General features: G+C 37.1%; 1 protein-coding gene across 4 annotated transcripts in view; it reads right to left on the bottom strand.

Moving 5' to 3' along the window:
• Positions 1-8,463: 8,463 nt before the first annotated feature.
• Positions 8,464-24,884, bottom strand: part of Mpp7 (MAGUK p55 scaffold protein 7) — a 206,088-nt gene continuing 189,667 nt past the window's right edge. For all 4 annotated transcript variants that reach the window (XM_087206965.1, XM_087206967.1, XM_087206964.1 and 1 more), the window contains 5 exons: positions 21,915-21,995; positions 15,968-16,061; positions 14,663-14,771; positions 13,244-13,387; positions 8,464-11,577 (listed from right to left, as the gene is read on the bottom strand). In XM_087206965.1, coding sequence (XP_087063091.1) covers positions 11,398-11,577; positions 13,244-13,387; positions 14,663-14,771; positions 15,968-16,061; positions 21,915-21,995 — 608 coding nt within the window. In that variant the 3' untranslated portion in view covers positions 8,464-11,397. The remainder of the gene's footprint in view (positions 11,578-13,243; positions 13,388-14,662; positions 14,772-15,967; positions 16,062-21,914; positions 21,996-24,884) is intronic.

The following is a 24,884-nucleotide window of genomic DNA, read 5'->3' as shown; positions in this document are numbered from 1 at the left end:
TAACTTTTCATTCAGCATAAGGATTTTGATATTCATCCATACTGTCACATTTCATTAGTTTATTCCTTTTTAGTGTGGAATTCTACTCCATTGTATGGATATACCACAATTTGTTTATTCTATAGCTTCTTAATAGACTTTTAGGTTGTTTCCAGTTTGGGGTTATTACAAATAATGGCAATTCTGGATGTTTGTATATGTCTTTATGTGACCATATGCTTCCATGTCTGTTCAGTAAATATCTAGGAAGGGAAAGGCAACATTACATGGCAGAAGGATGTCTAAGCAACCTCAGAATCATTTTCCTACATGGCAGCATCATTTTCCTTCCCTCTGGCAATGTACAAGACTTCCAGTTGCTTCACGTCTTTGCCAGAACTTGGTCGATCTAATTGGTACACAGGATGTCTCACTGCAGGTCCCATTTGCATTTCCGTTGGCTAATGAGGTTGAGTATATTTTTAAATGTTTATGAGATGTTTTATATTTTCTTCTGTGAATGTCTGTTTAAAACTTTTGCTCACTTCATTTCTGCTTATTTTTATTATTAGTTAAGACATTAGTGTCATAAACTTATGTTTCCGAAGATCACGTTATTATGAAATACTGAAGCCGTATCACAGCAGGGTGAAACTGTGAAGGGAGCCAGTGGGGACACTAGAATCCATTGAGAGTCAAGACAGAGGCTTTGGGTAGGTTAAGAGACATCTCAGATAGAACCTCTGTTGCTGGCGACCATTTGTGAATGTGCATTAATCAAGAAGGAAATCTGATTCCAGTGGAAATGGGATCCAGAGGTCAAAAGAATAAAAATACCAAATACCTATTATTGTTAGTGCTTGTTCCCTTCAAAACCCACGTTGAAATGTAATTGCCACTGTCATGGCATTGGGGGAAGGGTTTGTACTTCTGAGAACAGGATAGAGTCCTTAGGGATACATCAGTGTTATTATCTGGGGAGCATGTTCTCTCCCTCTCAATACAGGATTTCCTATTGCCATGTTCACAACGTACAGGAACTTTCTGGATCTTTTGCAACATTATAGTAGAGTACTGGATGGAGGCTTTCCTTAACTCTGATGTAACTTAGGGACATTTATACTATTGTTTATTTCACATCTTTAGCCTAACTTTCCTCTTTGTAGGAAATTCTATTAAGTGGATATTGATTTCCTTGGATTTCCTATCCTCGCCTCAATACTTTCTTGGTTCTCATCCCTTATTCCTTTAAAATTATGTTCTAGGAGGTTCTATCAGCTTGACATTTAAATGCCCATTAGATTTTTTTTTTTTTTTGTACCAGGGGTCAAACTCGGGATGTTGCGCTTGCCAGGCAGGCGGCAGAACCACGGAGCTAAATCCCCAGGCCATTAGATGTTTTTGAAAATATTTTATCTTTACAGAGATTTTGTACTTCCCAGTCAGTTCATAGCAGTACTCTCTCTGATAGTACTAATTATGCTTTACATATTAATCACAGAAGTACAGCAATGGAATTAGACGGGCAGTGGGGTTGTGTTATAGTATGGATATTCATTGTCCACCGAAGACCAGGTTAAAGGTGTAGTCCCTACTTGGTACCATTGAGAGGTGGTAGAAACCTTTAAAAGGTGGTGCTTCATGGGAGATTTTGGGTCATTTGGTTGTACCCTTCAAGGCGATTGTGGGACATTGGTCTCTTGCTGGTTTTTGGCTGGCATAAGCTGAGCAGTTTTCTCTGCCATATGCTCCCTCCATGATGTGCTGCCTTACCACAGGCCTCAAACAAGACCAACTTACTATGGACTGAAAACTCCAGAACTGTAAGCCAACACGAACCTTTCTTCTCTACAGCTGATTACCTCAGGGATTTTTGTTTTGATACTGTAAAGCTGACTAAATTAGGCTCAATGGGTACGTAACAGAAGGCTTGAATGGCCATACATCTGAGCAGCAATGCTCTCCCCTCTCACGCCTAGTGATCCTTTTCTGTAAGAGGAATTTTTTTAAAATCCCTTTTGCTATCCTGAAATTAAATTCACAAATATTTGACATAATTAAAGACAAACTCCATTACAATGGAAAGGGAAAGTCACTGAAAATAAAATAGTACCCATTTTGATCCATAAATGCTCAAGCAACACTTCCCTGGAAGGCAAGCATAATGAAGTGCATGTAGTCACTGCACGTGCCACAGCCAAGTGTGCACAGATGTGCCACGCTGTCGGCTCCAATGTCACCAGGGGCACTGCCTTCGGTAACACGGCATTCCACAATGCTAAAATGCTTTTGGTGAAGTTCTGAAAAAGAAAATGAAGCAAAATCTTCCTGTGATTTACATTTTAGTGTCTTCTTGGAAAATTCAGTGTATATAATAACTGAGCCAAAATACTATCCACGATATTCTTTCCCAAGTTGCCTCAGCTAATGTTTATTCTTCTTTCTTTCTTAGGAAAGTTTTTGAAGTGACAAATTTTGCTGAGCTCAGTTGTGGAGACAGATTCTGATGGCTTTATTATTTTCTGAATAATCTGTAATCTCATTTTTATTTCCTTAAATAGCAGAATACTTTACAGTTAACAAAACTTTCTAGGTCTTTTTTGGTGTTAGTCATTTCTAGTTCTATTGGATTATGGTCAGAAAAGAATGTAATTTGAGGTAAATATTGTGGAATTTATTGAAGTTTCCCTTGACTTAGTTTAGGATTGTGGTTTTTAAATGCTCAGTTGGGCTCTTTTTAATTTTTTATTAGCCCGTGTTTGCAGTACATGATGTTTACATTCACCTTAGGGATTGGTACATGTACTTAGCTTGATTCTTATTCCCTTCCCCCTGAACTCCCCCCGTCTCTAGCTCTCCTTTCCCCGTTTTCACTATCATGTTCAGTTTGATCTTGTGCCACAAAAGGACTGCACTCATTCTGAGTAGGTGGCGCACGTACATGGCACTGCTTAAATCATTTTGCAAGCCCTTCCCTTCCTCTCTCCTCCCACCCTTGGTCACTTGGTCCTCTTCCCACTTGGAAAATACCTATCTGTTGGTTTCTTTTTATCAACCTTTTATTTGCTCTTTATTTGTATTTCTGATTACTCAAATGAGAGAAACAATATGGGGTTTAAACTTGTGTGTCTGATTATTTCAATTAACGTTGTTTTAAAGGGGTATCCATTTTCCTACAAATGTCTTGAATTTATCCTTTATAGACAAGTAATATTCCATTATGTATCCATACATTTTCTTATCCATCTGCTGATGGACATACAGGCTGCTTCCAAGATTTAGGTGTTATGAATTGCACTGCTATAAATATTGGTATGCATGTATTGCATACAATTTTCTGCATCTGGATGGTCAGTTTTCCCAGCACCATTTTGATAAAGAGGCTTATTTTTCCTCCAGCATGTTTTTGGCCCCTGTGTCAAAGAACAGATAGCTGAATGTGTCTTGAGCTGTTTCTGCATTGTCTGTTCCGTTCCATTGACCCATATGTCTGGTTTTGTGCCAGAACCATGCTGTTATCGCTGTAGTAGCTTTGTGATATAATTTAAAATCAGGTATTGTATGCCCCTTGCTCTGTTCTTGCTGTCCAGGATTGCTTTTGGTACTCTAGGCCTCTTCTGGTTCCTTACTAATTTTAGTATTGTTTTCTACAGTTCTGTGAGGAGAGGTCTAAATACTTTGATTGAGATTGAGTTAAATCTATCTATCAGTTTTGGAAGTATGGACATTTTGACAATATTGATTCTGCCTATCCAGGAAGAGGAGCTATCTTCCCATTTTCTGATATCCTCTTCAGTCTCCTTTTTCATCATACTGTAGTTTGTTTACTTATAGAGGTCTCTTACTTCCTTGGTTATTTCCTAGGTATTTCACTTTTCTTGAAGCTACTGTGAATGATAGTGTTTTCATAATTTCCTTCTCATAGAGTTCACTATTGGTGTACACAAATGCTAAAGCTTTTTGTGTGATTTTGTATCCTGCTATATTGCTGAATTTACAAGTCTTTTGGTGGAATTTTGGGGTCTTCTATGTAGAGGATAGTGTCATCTGCAAATAATAATTTGACTTCTCCCTTTCCTTTATGTATCCTCTTTCTCTTGCCTGACTGACCTAATTTTTGAGGACTATGTTGACTAGAAGTGGTGATAGTGGACATCCTTGTCTTGTTCTGGATTTGAGAGGAAAGGCTTTCTGTTTTTTCCCATTTAATATGATGTTGGCAGTTGGTTTGTCATAAATGGCTTTTATTAAATTCAGGTAAGGTCCTTCAATGCCTATTTTCTTCAGGGCTTTTATCATAAATGGGTGGATTCTGCAAAAAAGGTTTTTCTTCATCTATTGATGTAATGTGGTTTTTGTCTTTGCTTCTATGTGGTGTATTACATTTACTGATTTGCATATGTTGAACCATCCTTGCAACTGGGATAAAACCTGCTTGGTTGTGATGAATGATCCTTTTGATGATGTGCTGCAGTCTATTTGCCAATATCCCATTGAGCATTTTTGCATCTATGTTCATTAAGGATATTGGCCTGTAGTTTTCTTTTTCAGATAAGTCTTCGTCTGGCTTGGAGATCAAGAGTGGTCCTGGCTTCAAGAAATGAGTCTGGAAGCACTCCTTCCCTTTCGATTTCATTAAAGAGTGAGGAGTGTTGGAGTTATAACATTGTTAAAGATCTTATAGAATTCAGCAGTCAATCCATCAGGTTTGGGTTTTTCTTAGTTGGTAGGTTTTTTTAAACTGCCTCAATATTATTGCTTGTTATTGGATTAGAATTTTTATGCCTTCTTGGTTTAGTTTTGGTAATTTGTAGGAGTCTAGGAATCTGTCCATGTCTTCAAGATCTTCCAATTCACTGGAATGATTTCTCATAGTACTATCTTTTGAATTTCAATGGTGTGCCTTGTGACTTTACCTTTTGCATTTCTAATTGTACTGATGTCTTGTCCCTCTTTTGGAAGTTTGGCTAGGGCTTATCTATTTTTTTCTTTCAAAGAACCAGCTCAATTCTTTTGTTTTTTTTTTTAAGTCTCCATTTTGGTAAATTCTGCTCTGATTTTTATGATTTCCCTCTTTAAATTGGGTTTGAGTTTGGATTACTGTTGTCTTTTGAGTATCTTGAGGCTCATCATTAGGTTAGTTGAGCTCGTTTTTTCTACTGTGAGCATTGACTGCAAAACCTTCCTAGGACTGCTTTCATTTTGTCCCAAAAGTTATGACATCTTGTACTGGCACTGTCATTTGATTGCACAAATTTTTTTTGAATAAAAACTATTCTTTCCATAGGCTATGAGATCAGCCTGAAGAATTACGGTATTCAAACCTTCCATCACCATTTTCCTTTAAAGTTTATGACAGTGTTTTACAGATTACCAAATAATTTGGTTTTACTGATTGTTTCTCAAGTTTTTTCTTTATGTCTCAATAGTCTTCCTTTTGTGGCTTATGCCTGTAATTACTAAATGACTTTTTGACCCAATTAATGAATATTAAATTCAAGTTTATTATTGTGCTTTCTGCTTGTTTCATGTTGTTGCCAATCTTCATAGCTGAAATCCTTTTCTTCTCAAAACAGTTGGTTTCATTTTTGATGTACCTGAATTTATACCATTTAAATTTAGAGATACATGTGGTTTTGTTTTAAATGATTTCACTTCTTGAATTGTTTTTGATTCTTTGAATTTTATTTCCACTGGTGAATGTCTTCAAATTCCTAAAAAAAAATTATTTGACTATATTTAAAGTACATTTGTATTTATACTTTCTATCCTCAGTTATCCTCTATATTCCTGATAGCAATATATCTAAAAGGTATTATTAATATGCTATATATATAGCTTTTATTTAGCATCTACAGCAATTATTTTTAATCATCGTTTCCAGAGTTATTTAAATATATTTCCACTTACACCTTTTCTGTGTTTAAGTGGATGATCATAAACAGCTTCTGTACAAATAATTAGTAAGGAGCTTGGCTCAAAGCAAGGGCTCAACAATGTAACTTTTACTGTATTTTTACTGCCCAAATCAGATTAAATAATTAAATAGGTAGTATTAGTTCCAGTTTAGTTTGGTAATCTCAGCCTTTCAATTTACATTTTGAGTAACTGATAAAATTAGAATAAAATTATGACAAATTTGTAAATCCAAAAACTTTAAGAACTTTCTCCAAACTTGCATTTTAAGGTTAATTTAATATATTGTGGAGGAAAAAAAAAAGTGGAATGGAAGGAAAATAAAATTTAAATGTGTTACTTTCTTTGGCCCACCCTACAAGTTCCAGAGTATTTTAAAGCTCAAAAATTGTGTCAATGCAGGACACGTGACAGCTGAACAAAAGGACAACAGCCTGGTAAATGAAAGTAGATACTGGGAGGAACCTGTGCTGCTTGTGGAAATTGCTTTTAATTAGGAGAGCTTTGGGCAGCAGGTAAACAATAACCCAAACAGTGACTTCGACCATCATAACATTTTTAATTTGAAAATCAGAGGGAAGAAGTCTCACACTGGGTTAGCAACTCGATGAAGTAATGGGTTTAGAATTCTTATCTCTTTCTGCTCAGTCACCCTCAGAAGACTGGCCTTTACTATGCTCTGGTTTAGGGTTAGAATTATGGTTGCCCTGTAAACAAGCAGGACAACATAACTAAGGCATCACAAACAGGAAGAATGGGGATGGGGCATAAAGGATCTTCACATCGTGCAGTTGTTTGTTTAAATCAGGGACACACGTCTTTCTCATTGGTCCTCTAACGGTCAAGGTATTATCTGGAGCAGGTAGCAGAACCATCTTAGATCAATCATGCAGGTGATGGTCATGACTGACAGCAATCCTGGCTCATCACTAAGGACTGAGATTCAAGCAGACTGAACAGACAATTGCATATTATGCAATTTTTTTTGCTTCTGATTATAACCACTGTTTAAGGACTAACTTACTCACACACCATAGATTTATCAAGTTCTGACTGAAGCAACAAGTCCTGAAAAAACCATGTGCAAACTGCATATGCCTAAGAAAGATGAACAATCACTCCCCTAATTATTCATTTCTTCCCCGTGTCCAGTTTTGTCTCAAGTTACAGCAACATGGGGAAGCACAATGTAGTGAAAATAACAAGGAGCTGGATGAAAACAAATGTGATTCAAACCCTGGTTCCACTGCACATCAGCTGGTATGTGGCCTCGGGCAAGGAACCAAAGCCCTTTCCCTCAGTTCTCTAAACTATAACATATGAAGGCAGTATCTTCCATATAAGATAGTCATGCAGACTAAGTGAGATAGTGTATGGAAATCATACAGACCTCCCATTGACTAATAAACACAACCCAGTCAGGCACTGGCTGTGCTGGCGTTGGTGTATAAGATCGCTGGTATAAAAGTAAACTATTTTCTTCCTTATAACAGCTTAAGTGTAACTGGAAAAACATTTAGAAAAGGAGGATAACTGCAGCAGAAAAGGCTTGAAGCAATTAAGGGCCATTTTTTTCAAAGTTTTATCAAGTATACAACATCATCCTCAGTGGTTAAAAGTAAAAGTTTGCTTTTATACTGTGGATAACCTAATTAGTTCCTGATGTATAGTCTGGTTGGAAGCAACAGATTTTTTAAAATAATAAGGCTTACAATAGGAATTTTTAGAAACTTCTCATGAGTTTATGAATAGGGGAACTGTTTGTGTAAAGTGATTAAGAATATTTGCATACTGATTTTTAAATTGTGTGATGTGATAATGATGATTATAAAAGACGCACTCATAATTATTGGGTGCTTCTATCCCATATTTTATTCTAAGAACTTTACATGGATTCTGTCATTTTATGCCTAAAACAGTCCGATGAGGTAATCATTGTTATTATCCATATTTTCCTGATGAGAAAATGAAGACTAGAGACATTCAATGTATTTTCCCCACTCCATTGCAAAGGTGATGTCAGACAAAATTGGAACTTGAACTCAAGAATTCTGATTTCAGATCCCAAAGCCTTAAATGGTACTTTGTACAGTCTTTCTGTGGAAGCAGAACTGGAGCTAACTGGCTTAACTACTGGAGCAAGGCCAATATTAATTGGTTTGTCTGTAAGAGCACAAGACAGTTAATTCTCACAGGCATCAGTGAACAAGTTAAGTTCTGCATAACTGGGTCAGAAAGAGAATGACAGGGAGGGGAACAGCAGGTGGGGAGGGAGAGACACCTATCATGAAAGGTCCTGGACCACCATCCCACTCTATTCTGCATCTACAGACTGCTGCTACTCACGGCTAAGAAACAGACGTGTGAATTCTACCTCTCCAACAAGCGCCATGAAAACACTGTTTGAAAAAGATATGTAAAATTTAATTTTAGGTATGGGAAGTTCAAATAAGTCATTTAATACTGTAGTAGAAAAAAGAACTTGTCCTATCATGGGAAACTGTAACAGAATAGAGCATAACAATAGTATATTAGAATACTGAAATATAAAAACAACTTGCAAGTATACACATTGATTGAAGATACTTTATTAAGATCAAAGATTTTCCATTTCATTTATTTATAAATCCTTCCTAGTCCCAAAAGAAAATAAATAATAAAAATCTGTATCTTCAGGAAGATTTTCACAACACAGTTTTATAAGTCTGAGCAGTTTACATGTTTGTCAATTTTAAATGATTACAATTTAGATACATTCAATCATTACACAATGCCAGGAATGTCAGCCTTAAAGATACCAAGATAGAAACATTGAATCAGTAAAAGTATAGTGAAAATTATATTTCAGTTTTACCTTTTTACTTGTAACCAAATCTGATTTGTCAATTTTGGGGGCACAGAATTTCCTTCTTGGTTGTGGAATGAATGCATATATATGTATTTCAAATATGTGTATTTTAATCTATATTCAAGCATATGTATACACTGGAAACCTCAATCCTCCCTCTTCTGTCCAGTAGCGGCTGACACTGTCTGGGACCAGGCTGCTCAGTGGGGCACAGTGCTTTCCTCCTTGGTGAGGGGGCACTGCAGGTGCAGAAAGCAGAGGACCAAGGGCTTTCACTACAGTTAACAGCAAGCCCTGGAGTTGGCCCTGTCTTATTAAATTGTAATCGAATCTCTTTTTAAGCATCAAGAAAAAGCATGTGTAAGGCTATGTTACCATTCCATTTCTCAAAATTCCTTTCATTATTTTAAAAATATTATTCAGTTCTGATTTTAAAAAGAGAAAGAGGTCTGGACAACTGCATTTTTGTAACATACCCATCATCACCACCACCACCTAAAAAGACCCAGTTTCTACCATCTACACTATCGCTACATGCAAATTAAAGAACTGAGGTGGTTATCTGAAGTGAAGAAAAAAAAATCTATGTAAATATTTGAGAGTAACGAATGTGAGCTGCCCAAATTAGGCAGAGAATTGCCAGTATTGTTATACATTTCCCACCATTCTTTGTACAAGGAACTCTTACTTTATTGGGAATTCCAGTCAATGTTCAAAGCATGGAACAGTCTACCAAACCCACTACTTATGGCTTGTACTTGTTGTAGACCAGCCACACAACCTCAGAGCATGGCTTCGTATGAGATCTGGTAACCTCCTCCTCACTTTTACTGTTTCTAAACTGAGTGGCTTGCTATTTAATTAACAAACTTAGGACACATTTGGATTGTGTTGTTAGGTAATTTAGTCTGATTATCTATCTATTTTGATGTGAGTGAGTAATCAGGGCTATTGGAGTAGTTTCTGTTTCTGTTCTACACGTAAGGAATCCAGTGGAGAATGCTACCAAATGAGTAGTGCACATAAAACACTTAGGGATCTGTCTGTGTGATGGTCAAATATTTACATGGAATGTTGACCTTAATTTATAAAACTATTTTAAATTATATCATCTCTATATACAATCAATTTTTTATGAGTAGCCCCATTTCATAATTAAAAAAATATGCCTTTCAAATAGTTCATAAATATATAAAATTTCCCTACATTCTATGTTCTTTAAACATGACATCTAAAGTCTTTAAAAGCAGCAAAAAATAATTTTTTCTATGAAAGTCACACATGCAATAATTTTTTCGATAAGCAGGATCTTACTGCATGCAAGAATGGCAGGGCACATTCCCTTATGGGAAATGTGGACATCTGTACTATTTTGAACTGTATAGTTCACTTATTCAAGACCAGCAGTATTCAAGAAAAATGAGCAATACTATCTAAATATTTACAATCAAAGTCTCCTTCAGGAACTTCTTTATAATGGCAAGGTTGGGATGGTATCTGACCAGTGTTAAGAACGACCTTGTTGACAAAGATGTTAATGCTACATAAAAAGTTTTCTAAAACACATCTTAGCACAATTTAAATGTATGGTGATCAACTGCACCAATTTAAAAAATTGATCACGTTTTCCTTAACTGTATCATTAATACCACATAAAATGTTTTATGTATTTTAGGGTAGGATCACATTATAATTTAGTGGGAAAAACTAAAGCTAGCTTAAAAACAAAATGCTTTTAGTGAATACACAAGTGTCTTGAGGACTTATATATAAAAATGTCCTTTGTAAACATTTCCTGTCCTAAGCTAACACCATTTTTATATCACAAGGAAAGGTTTTTAGTTACATTCATAACAGCTCCTAAAAGACTTTTCCCAGATGGGTGCAGTGGTGCACACCTATCATCTCGTTACTTGGGAAGCTGAGGCAGGAGGATCTCAGTTTTAGGCCAGCTTGGATAACACAGTGAGACCTCCATCCAAGAAAAGTTTGTTTTCCCTTATTAAATATGTGTTCAGTCATGATATATGCTCACTGGGACTTCTCAAGCTGTAATATTATAATATGAAGACTACTCACTCAAGATGAATGTTAAGTTACACTTTAAAAAATTTTAAATGCACACATTGTGAACATATTTTGTAGAGGTAAGAAAACATTTGAACTTTTTGAATAGTACGAGGTCTCCATCTAACAGCCAGGCCAGTGAGATCTGTGATGACTCACCTGGAAGTGGCAGAGTGACTTACTTGTCTGTCTGGAGCTGCTCAAGGTGCTGAGTTACCTTCACCTTCCACTGTGCAGACTGGACAGATGGGTGCAGCCACAGCTGAGGCAAGGTGAAGCGCAGAACTTGGATGTCTCTAGCTACATCACTTTTAAAAATTCAACCTCACAACACAGAACTATATTAAAGACAACCACAAGATTTTGTTTAGAACACAGGATGTGCAAATTTTGATTTTTAGAACTTAGAGTCACACGTTGTGTTCCCAGTAAGGCTGTAAAAAGATACAAACAGAACTGGCATCCGATTTTGACCGAGAATGTACATCTATGACAGTGATACAGATTTAAAAAAACCCTACCACCAAAATGGCAACTGATTTAAACATGCACTCTATAAAAAAGACTTCTATGAAAATTCCTCTTAGTTATGAATGTAACCAGCTCACTGGTATCCAATGGGTCTCAGTCTCTAATTTGTCAAAAGTTGTTTTTAGCTCATTGAATGCCTCAGTGAGATCATCATTTATTATAATTTTGTCAAAAAGATGACCATATTGACTTTCCATTATCTGTGCAGATTTAATCATTTCTTGAAAGTCTTCCTCCTATAAAAAGGAAATATTATTTAAAAAGTGGTTAACCAGGCAGTTCTATCCCTTCACGTCAATGAAAGCACACTTCATAGCAGGTTTATCTAACACTGTTCTTGTGTTCAGCTTACAACTCAGCCAGAAATAAGTCATCTTTTTAAACCACTAGTTCTTCAGAAGCCCTAACTTCTAGTCCTATCTCACTGATTCGCTTGTCACTAAAATCTGAGAGGAGTCAAAACTCCTGCCTTAACAGGACAGTTAGCCACTGAACAGGAACGTGTTGGTATTAACATAGCTAGCAGAGGGAAAGAAAGAATAATTTACCCTGGTGCTTTGACGGTGGCACCGTTTGTGCTTATGCATAGGAAAGAATTTATAACACAAACTATGTTTTTAGACTTGAAAACATTAGGAAAGGCTAGTTACCATGTCTCTCCTCTGGCTCAGTAGAAGAGCTTCAGGAGCCCTTTGTGGCTACATTTCGACACCAGGAGATATTTTAGCTGGCTATAAAACTCAAGATTATGTAAGGATATATATAAACGTGAATAAGCCAAAGATATGTTATCATTTATTCCTTCACGGAGAAGCCTTTAAAACTATAAATAATGATAACTCTTCACATTAAAACATACAGAGATAATTTGAGTCCGTATTTCAGTGTCACATGATTTCATAACAAAATTTTTAGCATTAATCAAGAGCTTTTCGTAACTATATCACACAACAGCATCTACTCAACATAAATATATATTGTGAGCATTTTAGAAAAAAGATCAAATACTAAGAATCAAAAATATGATCTATTACTTTGCAACTACAATTAAGTTTACAGATTAATACTAAGAATAAACATAAGCTAATTAAGAAGAGAAAAAATGATCTTCACATTTAACTTGTTTATTATCTTTGATTCAAAGTAGAATCCACTATCTTGAGAAGACTGAAAACAAAAACAATGAAAGGCCTTGCCAGAAGCCATGAGCATTAACATGCAAAGTCACCAGTTCCAATTAATACTCTCAAGAAATACAAATGCCACTGAATAATAATATTAGCACACTAGTCCTATGCCCCAAATGGTGCTTTTTTCTTTTTGTTATGCTAAACACAATTGCTGATTTCAGGAGACCAAGCATTCTTACAGTTTTCATTTAGACTATTAATAATTAACAGTAATTGATTCAGGGATTTTAAGCTTTAAAATAAAGGTAATCTGCAATTTAGCTTTTATATAAATGTCTGGCCTAGAGAATAATATATATATATAACATATTATATATATTAATATATATATTAGTATAAAACAGTATTGTCAACTTAATATGAAAATCCACTCACAGAAGCACAAAAAGGAATTAGAATGCAGTTGTTCACAATATGTGTACCCACCATGGAGAAGTAGACAACAGACACCAGTACTGTACAGTCTGCAATGTACACTTTGCATATGTCACATAAAGATTACATAAACTTGAGATGTAAATTAATGCAGATTTTGTAGCTTCATTCAAGATTGAGTTAATTTTCAAAACAAAATATATGTACTTAAATGCAATTCTACCTTCTACAGGTTTTTGGTTCACAACTTCATCTTCAATAGGGTCCCTGAGTAGCCACAGCGTGCATATGCAATAACAATACTTTATGCATCATCACCAAGTGTCATTGTACTCACTGTAAAGGGCTTCACAGCACCCTGGTCATCTCTACTTGAAATAATCTTTGCATTTTTTCTTGTCTCTCTCAAACGCTCTATCGATGGAGGCTTTATAAATATCACATAGGGCTTAAATTCGAGTGTCCTTAAATGCTTCACAGTCTATTAGAAAGAAAAGAAGTTTTCTCATTTTTCATAACCTAATGCATTTTTAAGTTTTTTTTCTGAGGAGAAAATTCATTAGGGTTATTGTTCAATCAGTTTTTGACAAGTAAAGGTAACAAAGACCTTAAAAGAAGCTGGAGAATATAACTTGTATTTTAAAATGATTTGAAATATACCATCATCAATATTGAGCACAAGCAGATACAAATACCATGAAACTCATTTTTAGATCAAACACCTAAAGAATGTGATGAAATCAACCTCTTGCCCACGGAAGTCTCCTCATCATCCCATAGGCCTCTCTCCGGTGTCAAGCAGGGGTCCTTCTCTTTCCTCCTGCCCCTTGGAGGGCCTAGAACGGGATGCTCTTGCTCTCTGTAGATCCTGCCCGCACCTTCCCAAGGGTCTTATGGACTGCGCACTCGGCCTCTGGACCCATTCATGGTCAAGGTGGCTGACAGAAGGGTGAGAGCTTAGGGGGAGGGAGGTGGGAACCAACCCAGAACCTGAGCAGAGCACTTCTGCTCAGCAGGGCCTTCCCATTCACTGCTGCCTCCAGATTCACACTCCCTCAGAGGTGCGAGAGCTCCTACAGATCTTTCTGGCATCTGGAGTTGGTGCAGCCCAGGTTACCCCAACAGTGGAGGAGAATCTGTGGCCCCAAGGACCAGGAAGATGCTATGTGTTGGGCACCAACTGGACAGTAGATGGTAAGACAAGGCGTCCTCAGTCAGATGCTCATAGGAGCTCCAGGGGTGGCGGCACAGCTCTACCTGACAGCTGTCTCAGAGCTCTCATCCAACAAGTCCTGGCCAATGCCCCACACCCCCGTGGAGTTCTCTACTGCTAGAATACATTTGGGGCTAAAATCAAAGAAAGGTGGCTAAAATCAAAGAAAGAGGACTGAGAATAAAAATGTCCACTGGTAAAAATGACAAACACTTAATATGTAATACATCAAATGTATTATACACATACTAACATGTAGAATACATAACACATCAAATATACTACGCATATAACAATGTATTTTTTAAATTATGAAAAATAGAGAAGTATCTAAGAGTCACTGAACCTGACTGAATACAAACAAGAGTTATGGGTCTTGGGGCTTTTTCTTAATATAATGGGCACTTTTTTTCATCAAAGATATTTCAAATTATACTGACATGGATACACTTTAGATTTCTCTATCTCAAACTGAAATGCTTAAAGGGAGTGCAGTAGATTCCATGGGTCCCCAGGGTACTGGGTAGTTCTCTGTTTACTTACATGAGGCTGAACGTCCAACAGACAAACTTTGTTTTTAGCCAGGACAGATCTAATTGAATCTATACTTGTGCCATAGTAGTTGTTTTTATATTCGCCATATTCGATGAACCTGCAGAAAATGTGAGATGCATCAGAATCATGTGGGAATTTAAAAAATTATAGGTGGCAGGATATAATTCAAAGATAAGGGCCGGGGATTTAGCTCAGTGGTGCTGCGCCTACCTCGAAAGTGCAAGGTCCTGAGTTTGATCCCCAGTACCCAAAAAAAAAAAAAAAACAACCAAAGGTAAAAAGTATTTGGGCTGAACATGTAATTTTTTATTACTGTGTTTAATAAAATAGGGCAAGTACTTCAGCATGTCAATTTTTAAAAATTCTTCTATCCCACATGTTCAAATCAGTAACACCTGCTTGTATTACACTTAAGACGGGAAAAAAAAGTACTGTAGCCCAATGGAACCCTAATGTTTTCCATCTCCCCCTTTCTCAGAAGTAACGCAAGGCAATGAAGCAGTGAAGCAGGGAAACGATAGAAACTACTGACATCTCACTACACACTACAGAGCAAGCACGCTCGGCTTCAGAGTACCAGGAGCTAGGCGGTGGCCGATGGGACCAGCACAGCCAATTATGTGCTATAAAAACACCATCACTGCACCAAGCACAAAGAAAGCATTTCGATGTTCCTACAAAATCCCACGATCCTGCATTAAACACACATTGCTGCTGATACCCTAAAATATTCGTGCTTAAGCATATGGGAAACTGGAGGGGAAACTTAAGAGCTAGCTAGAGGAGACAGTACATCCAGGATAAGAGCTTCTCCCAATTAATGAAGTGGCAGTGTGAGAATGAGATGTATGTGTATGAAAGAGATCCAGAAATACATTACATAGTCACCCACTGGTTTTCAAAATAAAATTCTACCACTTAAAGGTGAAGATTAAATGAATGGGCTGGAGAGAAGTTACAATAAGACATTACCAAAGACAGGCTGCAAAACATTTCCTAAACCAGTGAGGGCAAACCTTTCAGAGCATTCAATGATAACAAAAGGTCAGCACGTCTGTTACAGGTTCACCACTACTGTGAACACTTAATGTCACAGAAATGTAATTATCTACAGCTTCTTTAAAAATAGAGGCAAACACTGGTAACAACTACTGAGTTTATCACTTTTATGCATTTCAGATATGATGACAATTAAAATAATTTTTAAAGGGAGAAGAACCCTAAGTCATCTAAAACTGAATGTACAGGCACATGCTTAGAAAACAATAGTTACATAAAACTTCCACCACATACTTGTTATTTTGTACATCTGTCTCAAACAAGTGCTTGGAAATGAAAATATATTCAACACCATCACTCTCCTGGCTTCTTCTCGCTCTGGTAGTGTCTGTGATTTAATAAAAAACAATTTAGAAAAAAACTACATTAGCCATCTTAAAGAAAATATTATAAAAAGAACCCTTCAAGTGTATTTGAAGCAGTTTTCTTACACAGGATTTAAAAACTTGTGCAAAGGTAAATAATCTAATAAAATATGTTAAAGTGTCATATATACAGGTTTTCCATTGTTATTAAAATTGGAAGACAGATTTAAATTCAACTGTACTGTGTTTGAAGCCTCTTTAATATAATTAAATACAAGTGGCATTGTAAACCCTTAAAGTAGAATTCCTTTCTTTTGTAAATCATATGCTCATTATCTTTATTGATCTTTATTCTTTGAAGCAAGTCTATTGTCCACTAGGTAAACTGAAATTATTCTGCTGTCTTTCTCACATGGACATGGTAGTCTGCCATCAATATTTTGTTCTCTGAAATAAAGGAAGTTACTGAATGTATTTTAATAGCATCTTATTAGAATATAATTTAATTTCCACACTTTCAGTAATTTTGCCTAATTATTTCTTAGTAAGTGAGGTGGCAAATTATTCGTTAGTAAATGGGATGGATTACTTGACAACAACAGTAACAATGTAACCAAGAGAGTAAAACGGATCTTTAAAATTAAGACTTTTTTCTTTGGGGAGAATCTGCTTTTCCAAAATTCCTCAGGTTGAAGGTAAAAACCTCTACCCCTCCTCTCATCAGCCCAATAAATGGACAGAAAAGGACAAACTAGGTCTCTGAAGGGGTGGGCAGGTCGTCAGGACATCTGGTCAGGTGTAGTTTCCTCCAGGTGGGGAGGAGCACAGAATGCCTAGGAAATGTTCTCTGTCCACTGTCTCACTGTACCCTTCCCTCTTCCCGGAGATAAAAGCTTGCATGCCTCAACAGGGCAGGATGTGAGGCAGAGGCCTCTGTCTCCTGTGGAGCTCCCTTTGGGTAAACTTATTTCCCACTGAGGACTGTCACCTGTGTTCTCAGGGAGCGCTGAGGAGTAGGGCAGGAGCAGATGGGCAAGAATTTCAGCACCAAAGCTGACCAACTGCAAAACCACCACAGCCCACTGCTCCTGCTGACTAACTATAACTCGGAACCCCAAAAACGCCGTCTGAGCACTGTGAACACAGGGCAAATGGGTAGACTGTGGAGGGAGTCAACCTGTGTGGGAGAGAATTTAACTCTGTCTTCCTCTTAGCTCTGCAGCAAGGGCAGGGACCATCAGAGGCACCAAGCAGGGTGGAACACACTGACAACCTCCAATAGAAGCCCGGACTTTTTGGTGAAAAGAACCAGGGATGAACAAAGCTCCTCAGTATTGAAATGTGTGGTAAGAATCCAGGAGGGAGAAATCCAGAGAAAGAAACACTTTAAATCTGTGCGTGAACCAACATTAGTCTAAGAACAATGACCGCTTCCCCTTATATTAGCAGTTCAGATTCAAACTAGCACAGCAAAGGTTTCAGTTCTTAACTTGGAAGCGAACTGAGATGAGAGTACACAAGTATTAGCTGACGGTGTCTCCAAATTAAAAAAAACAGAAAACAAAAATTAAAAAACTACAAGTATTCTAAGAAAGGAATTGAGATCAAATACACAAATCTCGGCCTAATCCTTAAAAAATGAGCATGGAACACACTCAAACCAATTAAAAAAGGCATTAGAGAACTGAGCTGAGATTTGAACTATGCACAGGCGAATCCTTGAGCTGGGACAGACCCCATCCAATGCAGCAATGTAGGGAAAGAGAGCTCAGGGTCCAAGCATAAACTGGCTCATTACCTGCTAAAGACATCAACATTCCCCAGAGCATTATGATGGGACCTAGAATTAATACATGACATTCATAATATCTGGAACACCATCCAAAAGTATTCAACATAAAACAACAAAGGAAATATAACCAATTCTCCTGAAGAAAAATAACAGCTGGAAACCCTGAATGACCCAAAGTTAGAATTACAACAGGCTTTAAAGCAACTCTTAGAACTATGTTTCATAAAGTAAAGAAAAAGATGCTTGAATTGAATGAAAATATGAATATTTAACAGAAAAACAGACACTCTAAAAACAAAGTAGAAAGTTTAGAACTGAAAAAAATGCAGTATCTCATGGGCTTGGTAGCAGAATGTAGACAAGAGAAAAGTATCAGTGAACTTGAAGACAAATCAATAAAAAATTATATAATGTGGAAAATAAAAGAGGACAAAGATTTCAAAAATATAAATAAAAATCCAGAGAGCTGAGTGGAAATATGGAAATGTCTACCATATGTATGACTGGGGTGATGGAACCGAAAAAAGGAATTGGGCAGAAAAAATATATCTGAAGAAATAATAACCTCTATGCTTCCAAAATTAGTGAAAGAAATAAACTTAGAGATTTCAGAAGCTCAGCAAATCTCAACAGGTTAAATTCACTAAAAAACCATGCCTAGGTACATAATAATCAAATAGTAAAAGCCAAAGATATATAAAAAGTTTATCAACTAGAAGAAATACAGTACATATAAGGGGAAGATTTAAATTATCATACATTTCCTGCCATAGGTCATAAAAACAAGAAATTAACGAATTAATATCTTTAAGGTACTGAAAGAAAAGACCTATTAACCAAAATACCTTTCAGGAAGATAGACAAGATAAAAACATTCTCACATAAGGAAAAACTAATATAAATTTCCCAGAAGATTTGTTCTAAAAGAAATATTTGAGGAAATATACCAAAATAAAACCCATTTTCTGTATAGCTAAAATGCCCTAATAAACAATAATATAAAAATACAAAATATATATATATATATCTTATTCTTTTTTTCTTTTCTTTTTTTTTTCAAAATATATTTTAAAAAGAAATACTCAAGAGTATTTTTTTTTTCTGGTACCGGGGATCGAACTCAGGTCCTTGCGCTTGCACAGCAGGCAGCAAAACCACTGAGCTAAATCCCTGGCCCTACTCAAGAGTATTTTTAGGGTGAAGAGAAATGATAAGTAAAAAACTTGTATCTTCAGAAATGAAGAATAAGTAGTTGAGTAAATATAAAGTCTTTTTTTTCCTCTTAAATTCATCAAAATATTTATGTTTTAAAGTAAAAGTTGTATCGTCTGAAAGAGTTTTCAATAAATAAAAATACACTCACTAACTGCAATAAACATTAAGGCAGGAATAATCTTTAAATGGTTAGCTATGCATACAGCAATCCATAGAGCAACCACTAAAAAATTAATGCAAAGACATACAAACCAGAGAGTTGAGAGTTGAGAGGTAGATTAAAATGAAATACTAAAAACCATTCAGAAAATCCAAAAGAAGGCAGAAGAAAATGAAACACAGAAAAGACAAACAGAAAATAATAAAATCATTGTTTAAATTAATTTTCACAATTCAGTCTATGCTTATAGTCAACATAGACCAATTAAATGGCAGAGATTTACAGAATGAGTAAAAGAGTACATATTACAATTGCTTTTCTGTAACTGTAAAAGTACTCATAATATACACTTCTAGTATTCAACTGTGCGAATGTATCATAATACATCCTAATTTATTCATTCATTCTACTGCTGATGAGCACTGGAGTTGTTCTAATTTTGAGCTCTTGTGAGTAATGCTTTTAAGAATACCTGAGTACATGGCTTATTGGTAAACAAACACATGCTGTTCTGTTGGGTTTATAACCAGGAGTGGAACAGCTGGATCACATGGTGTGTGTTTATATAGCTTTAGTAGATATGGCTACTCAGTTTTCCAAAATGTTAATTTATACTCCCTTCAAATAACGTGCAAGAGTTCCATTGGTTGACATCTGTTTCTACGGTGGATATTTTGTTTCAGAAAGGAGAACTATGGAATGAAATATCAAATAGAGTAGTAGTACAATCAAAGCAGTAATTTTTATCCAATATTCCAGACTCTGTCCAAAGTATTTCACAAAGAAAAAAACTGAAAATTCCAGAATTTCTCTTAAGATATGTCCTTCTTGAACTAATTAAATCACCCTGAATTGATGCTCTGGTTGTATTTTCTAAATGTGTCTGATACTATGAATCACCTCAGATGCTTGCTATAAATACAGAGTCTTGAGCATATTTTCCTAAAAACCCAACAAAGTTCTTATTTAGCAGGCAAGTCTAGAAAACATTGCTATCTCAGAATTGTTTGACATTAATACCTGTTTCAAAGCAAATCATGGTATAAATAACTATTCTCAGGACTTCTTTACAGAGTTTAATCCTTTCTGGATATTGTCAACTTTTCTAATAACTTCAGAAGCAAATACTACCTTAGTAGTTGGGTAAACTGAGGCCAAAGCACCTTGTTCTAGGACCTTCATTAATGCTAAAACTATCGTAGAAGGTTATATTTGATAGATAGCCTTATTAATATTTATCATCTTCAAAAGAAATCAGTTTTGCTGCTCACTAGATTCAATAAAGAATCTGTAGTTTGAAAGGATTCCTAGTGGTACACAAGAGGAAGAATCTAAGAAATGGTATCATAAAACCTAGTTTCAAATTCAAGTGCAACTGTCATCCGAGGATCTCTGAGTACGTCAGAATACTCTTTCTGTTTCCTTCTCTATGAAACGGAGAAAATATCAGCCATCTTATACTGATGTTGGTAGTGTTGCATAAATTAAGATGAAAAGGGCCGGGGATTTAGCTCAGTGGTTTCGCTGCCTGTTGCACAAGCGCAAGGACCACAGTTCAATCGCCGGTAACAAAAAAGAAAAAAAAAGGATGAAAAAAGGAAATGAATATATAGTAGGAAATTAATACATTTATTTTTCCTTTTGCAATCTGGCTTTGCAGAAATTTCTAGGTTTCTTCTGTAAGTATTCATCTGTAGGCATAACTTGAATTTGTAAATTTTTTGGATTACCTGTATATCGCAATTCAACTTTTGTTTAAAAAAACTGAATTAAAGAAACTGTAATTCCACATTTTCCTTTACTTTCATCTCTTTTGGTGGAAACCACCAGTCCTGTAGCTTATAGCTGAAAATGATTATAAACAATAATTTGGGAAAATGTAGTAACAAGAAGTAACCTGAGGTAAAAGAAAACTATAATTTTAAAATGAAGTTGATCTCTTCCAAAACTACAGAACATTGCTGAAGGCAATATACAAGTGATTTTTTTAAAAAAACAGTACTAAAACCACTTGAAAATGCCAACATTTCAATTTAGCCTTTTAGACAGCTTTCTAACATCAACATATTAAGTAGTCAAATGGCATTTATTCTGGAGATCAAAATGTTTCAAGCATCATGTTTCATTTGTAAGAATGCCTATGAAAACCACTTACATAAAAATAGGTCTAATTCTGTGAACTGAAAAGAAGCCTACCGTGTTTGGACTACAGAGCCATGAAAAGCCATTTAACATACCTGCCAATTACTACAGAGAAAAGGTAATTAAGCAAAGTTCGTGTTATGCAAAGCCTGCTTTAGCTCGCTGTGGTTTGGTCCTTCTACTTGTAAAACTGATGAAAAACTGGAAAACATTAGCACTTATTTTACAAAATAGCATAGTGAGACTTTTACTTCTGAGGAAATCTGTAAATAGTAAGTTGATGTCATCCATGTACTAAAATTCATCATAAAAATCTGAAAGTAGAGAAGCTGCAGTTAACAGAGACCCTGCCAATGATCTGTGTAGTCAAGAGCAAATCCCTTAAACTCTGGTGCCTCAGTTTGCTCCTCTGTAAAATGTGGACAGTGTCCTGCATAGACTTCACAGGGTTGAGGGAGGCAGGAAGGTGAGGACTCAGAACCCCATCTAGCACTACTCGTGCTTGGTAAGCATGGAGTCAACTGTTACTGGTCGGATCAGAGGAGCACTGAATAGTTCAAAACTCACGGGGCACCGTCACACCATAATGCTGTGTATCACTGATCAGCAGCTTCCGCTTCAGTTCATTGAGCCCGACTCCAACAGGACCTGAAAAACAGGAGAGCAGAACTTCATTACCAAACAGTACATCAGTTTAATACTGCTGCAATGGAGATGAATCCCTAAGGCGGACTGAGAACAGGGGTCCAATCTTGCACTCCAAGTAAAGTGGTTATATCTATTTAAGTTGTAGATTTTTAAAAAAAACAGCTAGAATTTTTGTTGGTTTTTTGTTTTTTTGAGACAGGGCTTGTTGCGTAGTTCAGGCTGGCCTTGAGTCACTACGTGGCCCAAGCTGGCCTCAAACTTGTAGCGATTCGTCTGCCTCAGCCTCCTGAGTACTGGGATTACAGGCATGTGTGACCACACCCAGCTTCTTTTGTTGCTTTTTTACTTTTAAAATTTAAATCCCTCAAAAATGTCAGAAATGCTTGCTTGCTTGCTTTCATTCTTTCATTTATTTATTTTTTTTGGTGGTACCGGGGATCAACCCAGGTCCTTGAGCTTGTGAGGCAGGCGTGTTGAAATGTTTTAAATGGAACATAATCATATCTGAAAATATTAACAAATACTGATACACACAAGAGCTTAAAAATTATGTACACTCCCCCCAAAAGAATTACACAGTCTAGAGAATAATTTCAATTTTAGAGTTTTACATCTTTATGAAAGAAAATCTTTGACTTTGACCATATTTTGGATGCAAATTCAAATTACACATTTTAAATTTGCAAAACCATAGTTACCTTTGTTGGAGCCTTCTACACTGTGTATTTTCAGGTGCTCCTTAGGACTAGAAATGGGCACAGACCTTACCCATTTAAGTACGGCATACCCATGAGGAGTAGGGCATGTGGTAATGGTATGGTAATAAAAGATGATAAATGCAATCTGTTTTCAAAGAAAATAACTGGTTGATTAAGATACTGGGGCCCAAAGGACAAAGAATGGTTTCAAATATGAGGCTGAAATCTGAAGTGGGAAAGGCTGAAGCTCCAAATAGCCGTCATTCTTTCTCCACCTCACAGTGTTGCTCAACTCTGCCATGAGGCTCTACGGAAGGACTGCGTGGTCCAATGGACAGAACACGGAATACAGGGCTGCCTGTCCTGAGCCAGGCTTCCACTTGCTGTTCCTGCTCCTGTGACACTGGACAAAGTGAAGGCCTGGAGCCTGACCAGATGCCATTCTCATACTAAGCATGGTAACGCTCTCCTTCTTGGGAGGAACAGATGAGAACACAGGCTCCATGCCTAGCACAGAGCCCAGGTACTGACTGCCCATCCCCTCACCCGCCGTCTCTTCTTCCAGCCCAGGTGGGTCAAAGCAATCTTCAAAAAGCCTCAGGCTCAATGCCAGATGTGATAAAGGTGGATGGAGAGTAGGGTGGAGATTCTGGGAGGAGGGAGGAGTCTGAACAAAGATGAAGAGGCAGGCATTTGGGACGGTGGTTTTCTCCTCTGCTGCTGCTTCTAGGTTCCGCACTTCTAGGTGAAAGCACCTGTTCCCCTGGGATCATTCACCACCACCTTGCCCCACCTACTGTCAGATACCAATTCTCGGCAACTGTCCCTTGTTCTGTAAGATAGTGGCTCTCAACTCTTTCTTTTATGATAAATACTCCATAACACCCCACTGATATGCTGAAGTGGAACTGATAGACACATACCGTTACCCCTTTCAAATTCATGTATTTCCCTAACAATAATATGTGGAAGACAGAATGTAATTTAGAATGAAACAATCTGAATTTCAGTATGAGTCAGGGTTGCAGAAAGCTCTCTCATCTTGAAACCTCTCCGCATACGAAGTTAGCTTTTCAGTTCCTGAAGGTTTGGCCCAACATTTGGAGGGCTTATAGGATGCAGGTCAGGTCCTTGTTCCACAGAAATGGCAAGCCTACACTGCCGGGCCCTGGGCCATTTGTACATAAAAAAGAAAAAGAAAGAAGGAAGTAACCTCATAAATGGTCCAAATGGTCCTAATGGGCAGTGCCGCCCTGGCGAGAACCATGGCTCAAAGACTAGCACCTGTTCCTGTCATTCCCTCACCTCAATTCCTGCCATAACCTTGGGGTAGCATCAACGTCCACAAGGGGCACCCTTCAAAACACTGGCCCCCTCCCACCAGGAGACTCGTTCTTTCTGCACTGCGTACAGAATCACAGGCACATTCTGTGATGAGTTCATACAGATTGCACTTGGAGCCCTAACCTCCTCACTTTGCACCGTACAGGAATCTTCTGCTGCCTGCAATGTGACAGATTCTCCTTCATGGCACATCCTCACCGCACAGTTTGCTTTTCCAAGAACATTCCTGTCTTCTCTTCACCTGTCTAATTCTCACTTCTTGTTTAGGATTCAGTTAGGATACACCCTAAAGGAGGCTTCCCTGGTATAGCAAGTTTGGGTTAGGCACGAATTTCATGTGTTTCTTGTACTTCCATTTTCTAGGGACTCATCACACTATATTATAACTGCCTGTTCATTTGTCTTGATCCTCTAAAAGACTGAGGTTTATGAAAACAAGAATGTTGTCTAACCGTGTTCACCACCTGTTTCTTTCTTTTCTTTTTTTTTGGTACCGGGGATCAATTCACCACCTGTTTCACAGCTGGTAAATCATAGCCACTCATTAGGTAACTTATTTATTAATTTATTTTTTGTAGCCCTGGGATGAAAGCCAGGGTCTCTCACATGCTAGGCAGGCACTCTGCCATAGGGCTACACCCTGGCGACTAGTATTATTTATCTAAATCACATACAATAATTAGGCCATTGTGGAAGTTAAGCTCTTCATTGAATGAACCAAAGAAGTGGGAGTTAAAAAGCATTTGTACCTAAAACATCTCGATGTGACGGTTAGGTGGTGTGCTCATGAAGGTAACTGAGAATTTGGTGGAGCTCACACTTGAATTTGGCTCTCTATCTTAAGACA

Source organism: Heterocephalus glaber, unplaced genomic scaffold (assembly GCF_053883595.1).
Source record: "Heterocephalus glaber isolate CG9 unplaced genomic scaffold, H.glaber_assembly_v1.0 deba00000738, whole genome shotgun sequence".
Lineage (NCBI taxonomy): Eukaryota > Metazoa > Chordata > Mammalia > Rodentia > Bathyergidae > Heterocephalus > Heterocephalus glaber.
This window is presented reverse-complemented; position numbering and strand designations above follow the sequence as displayed.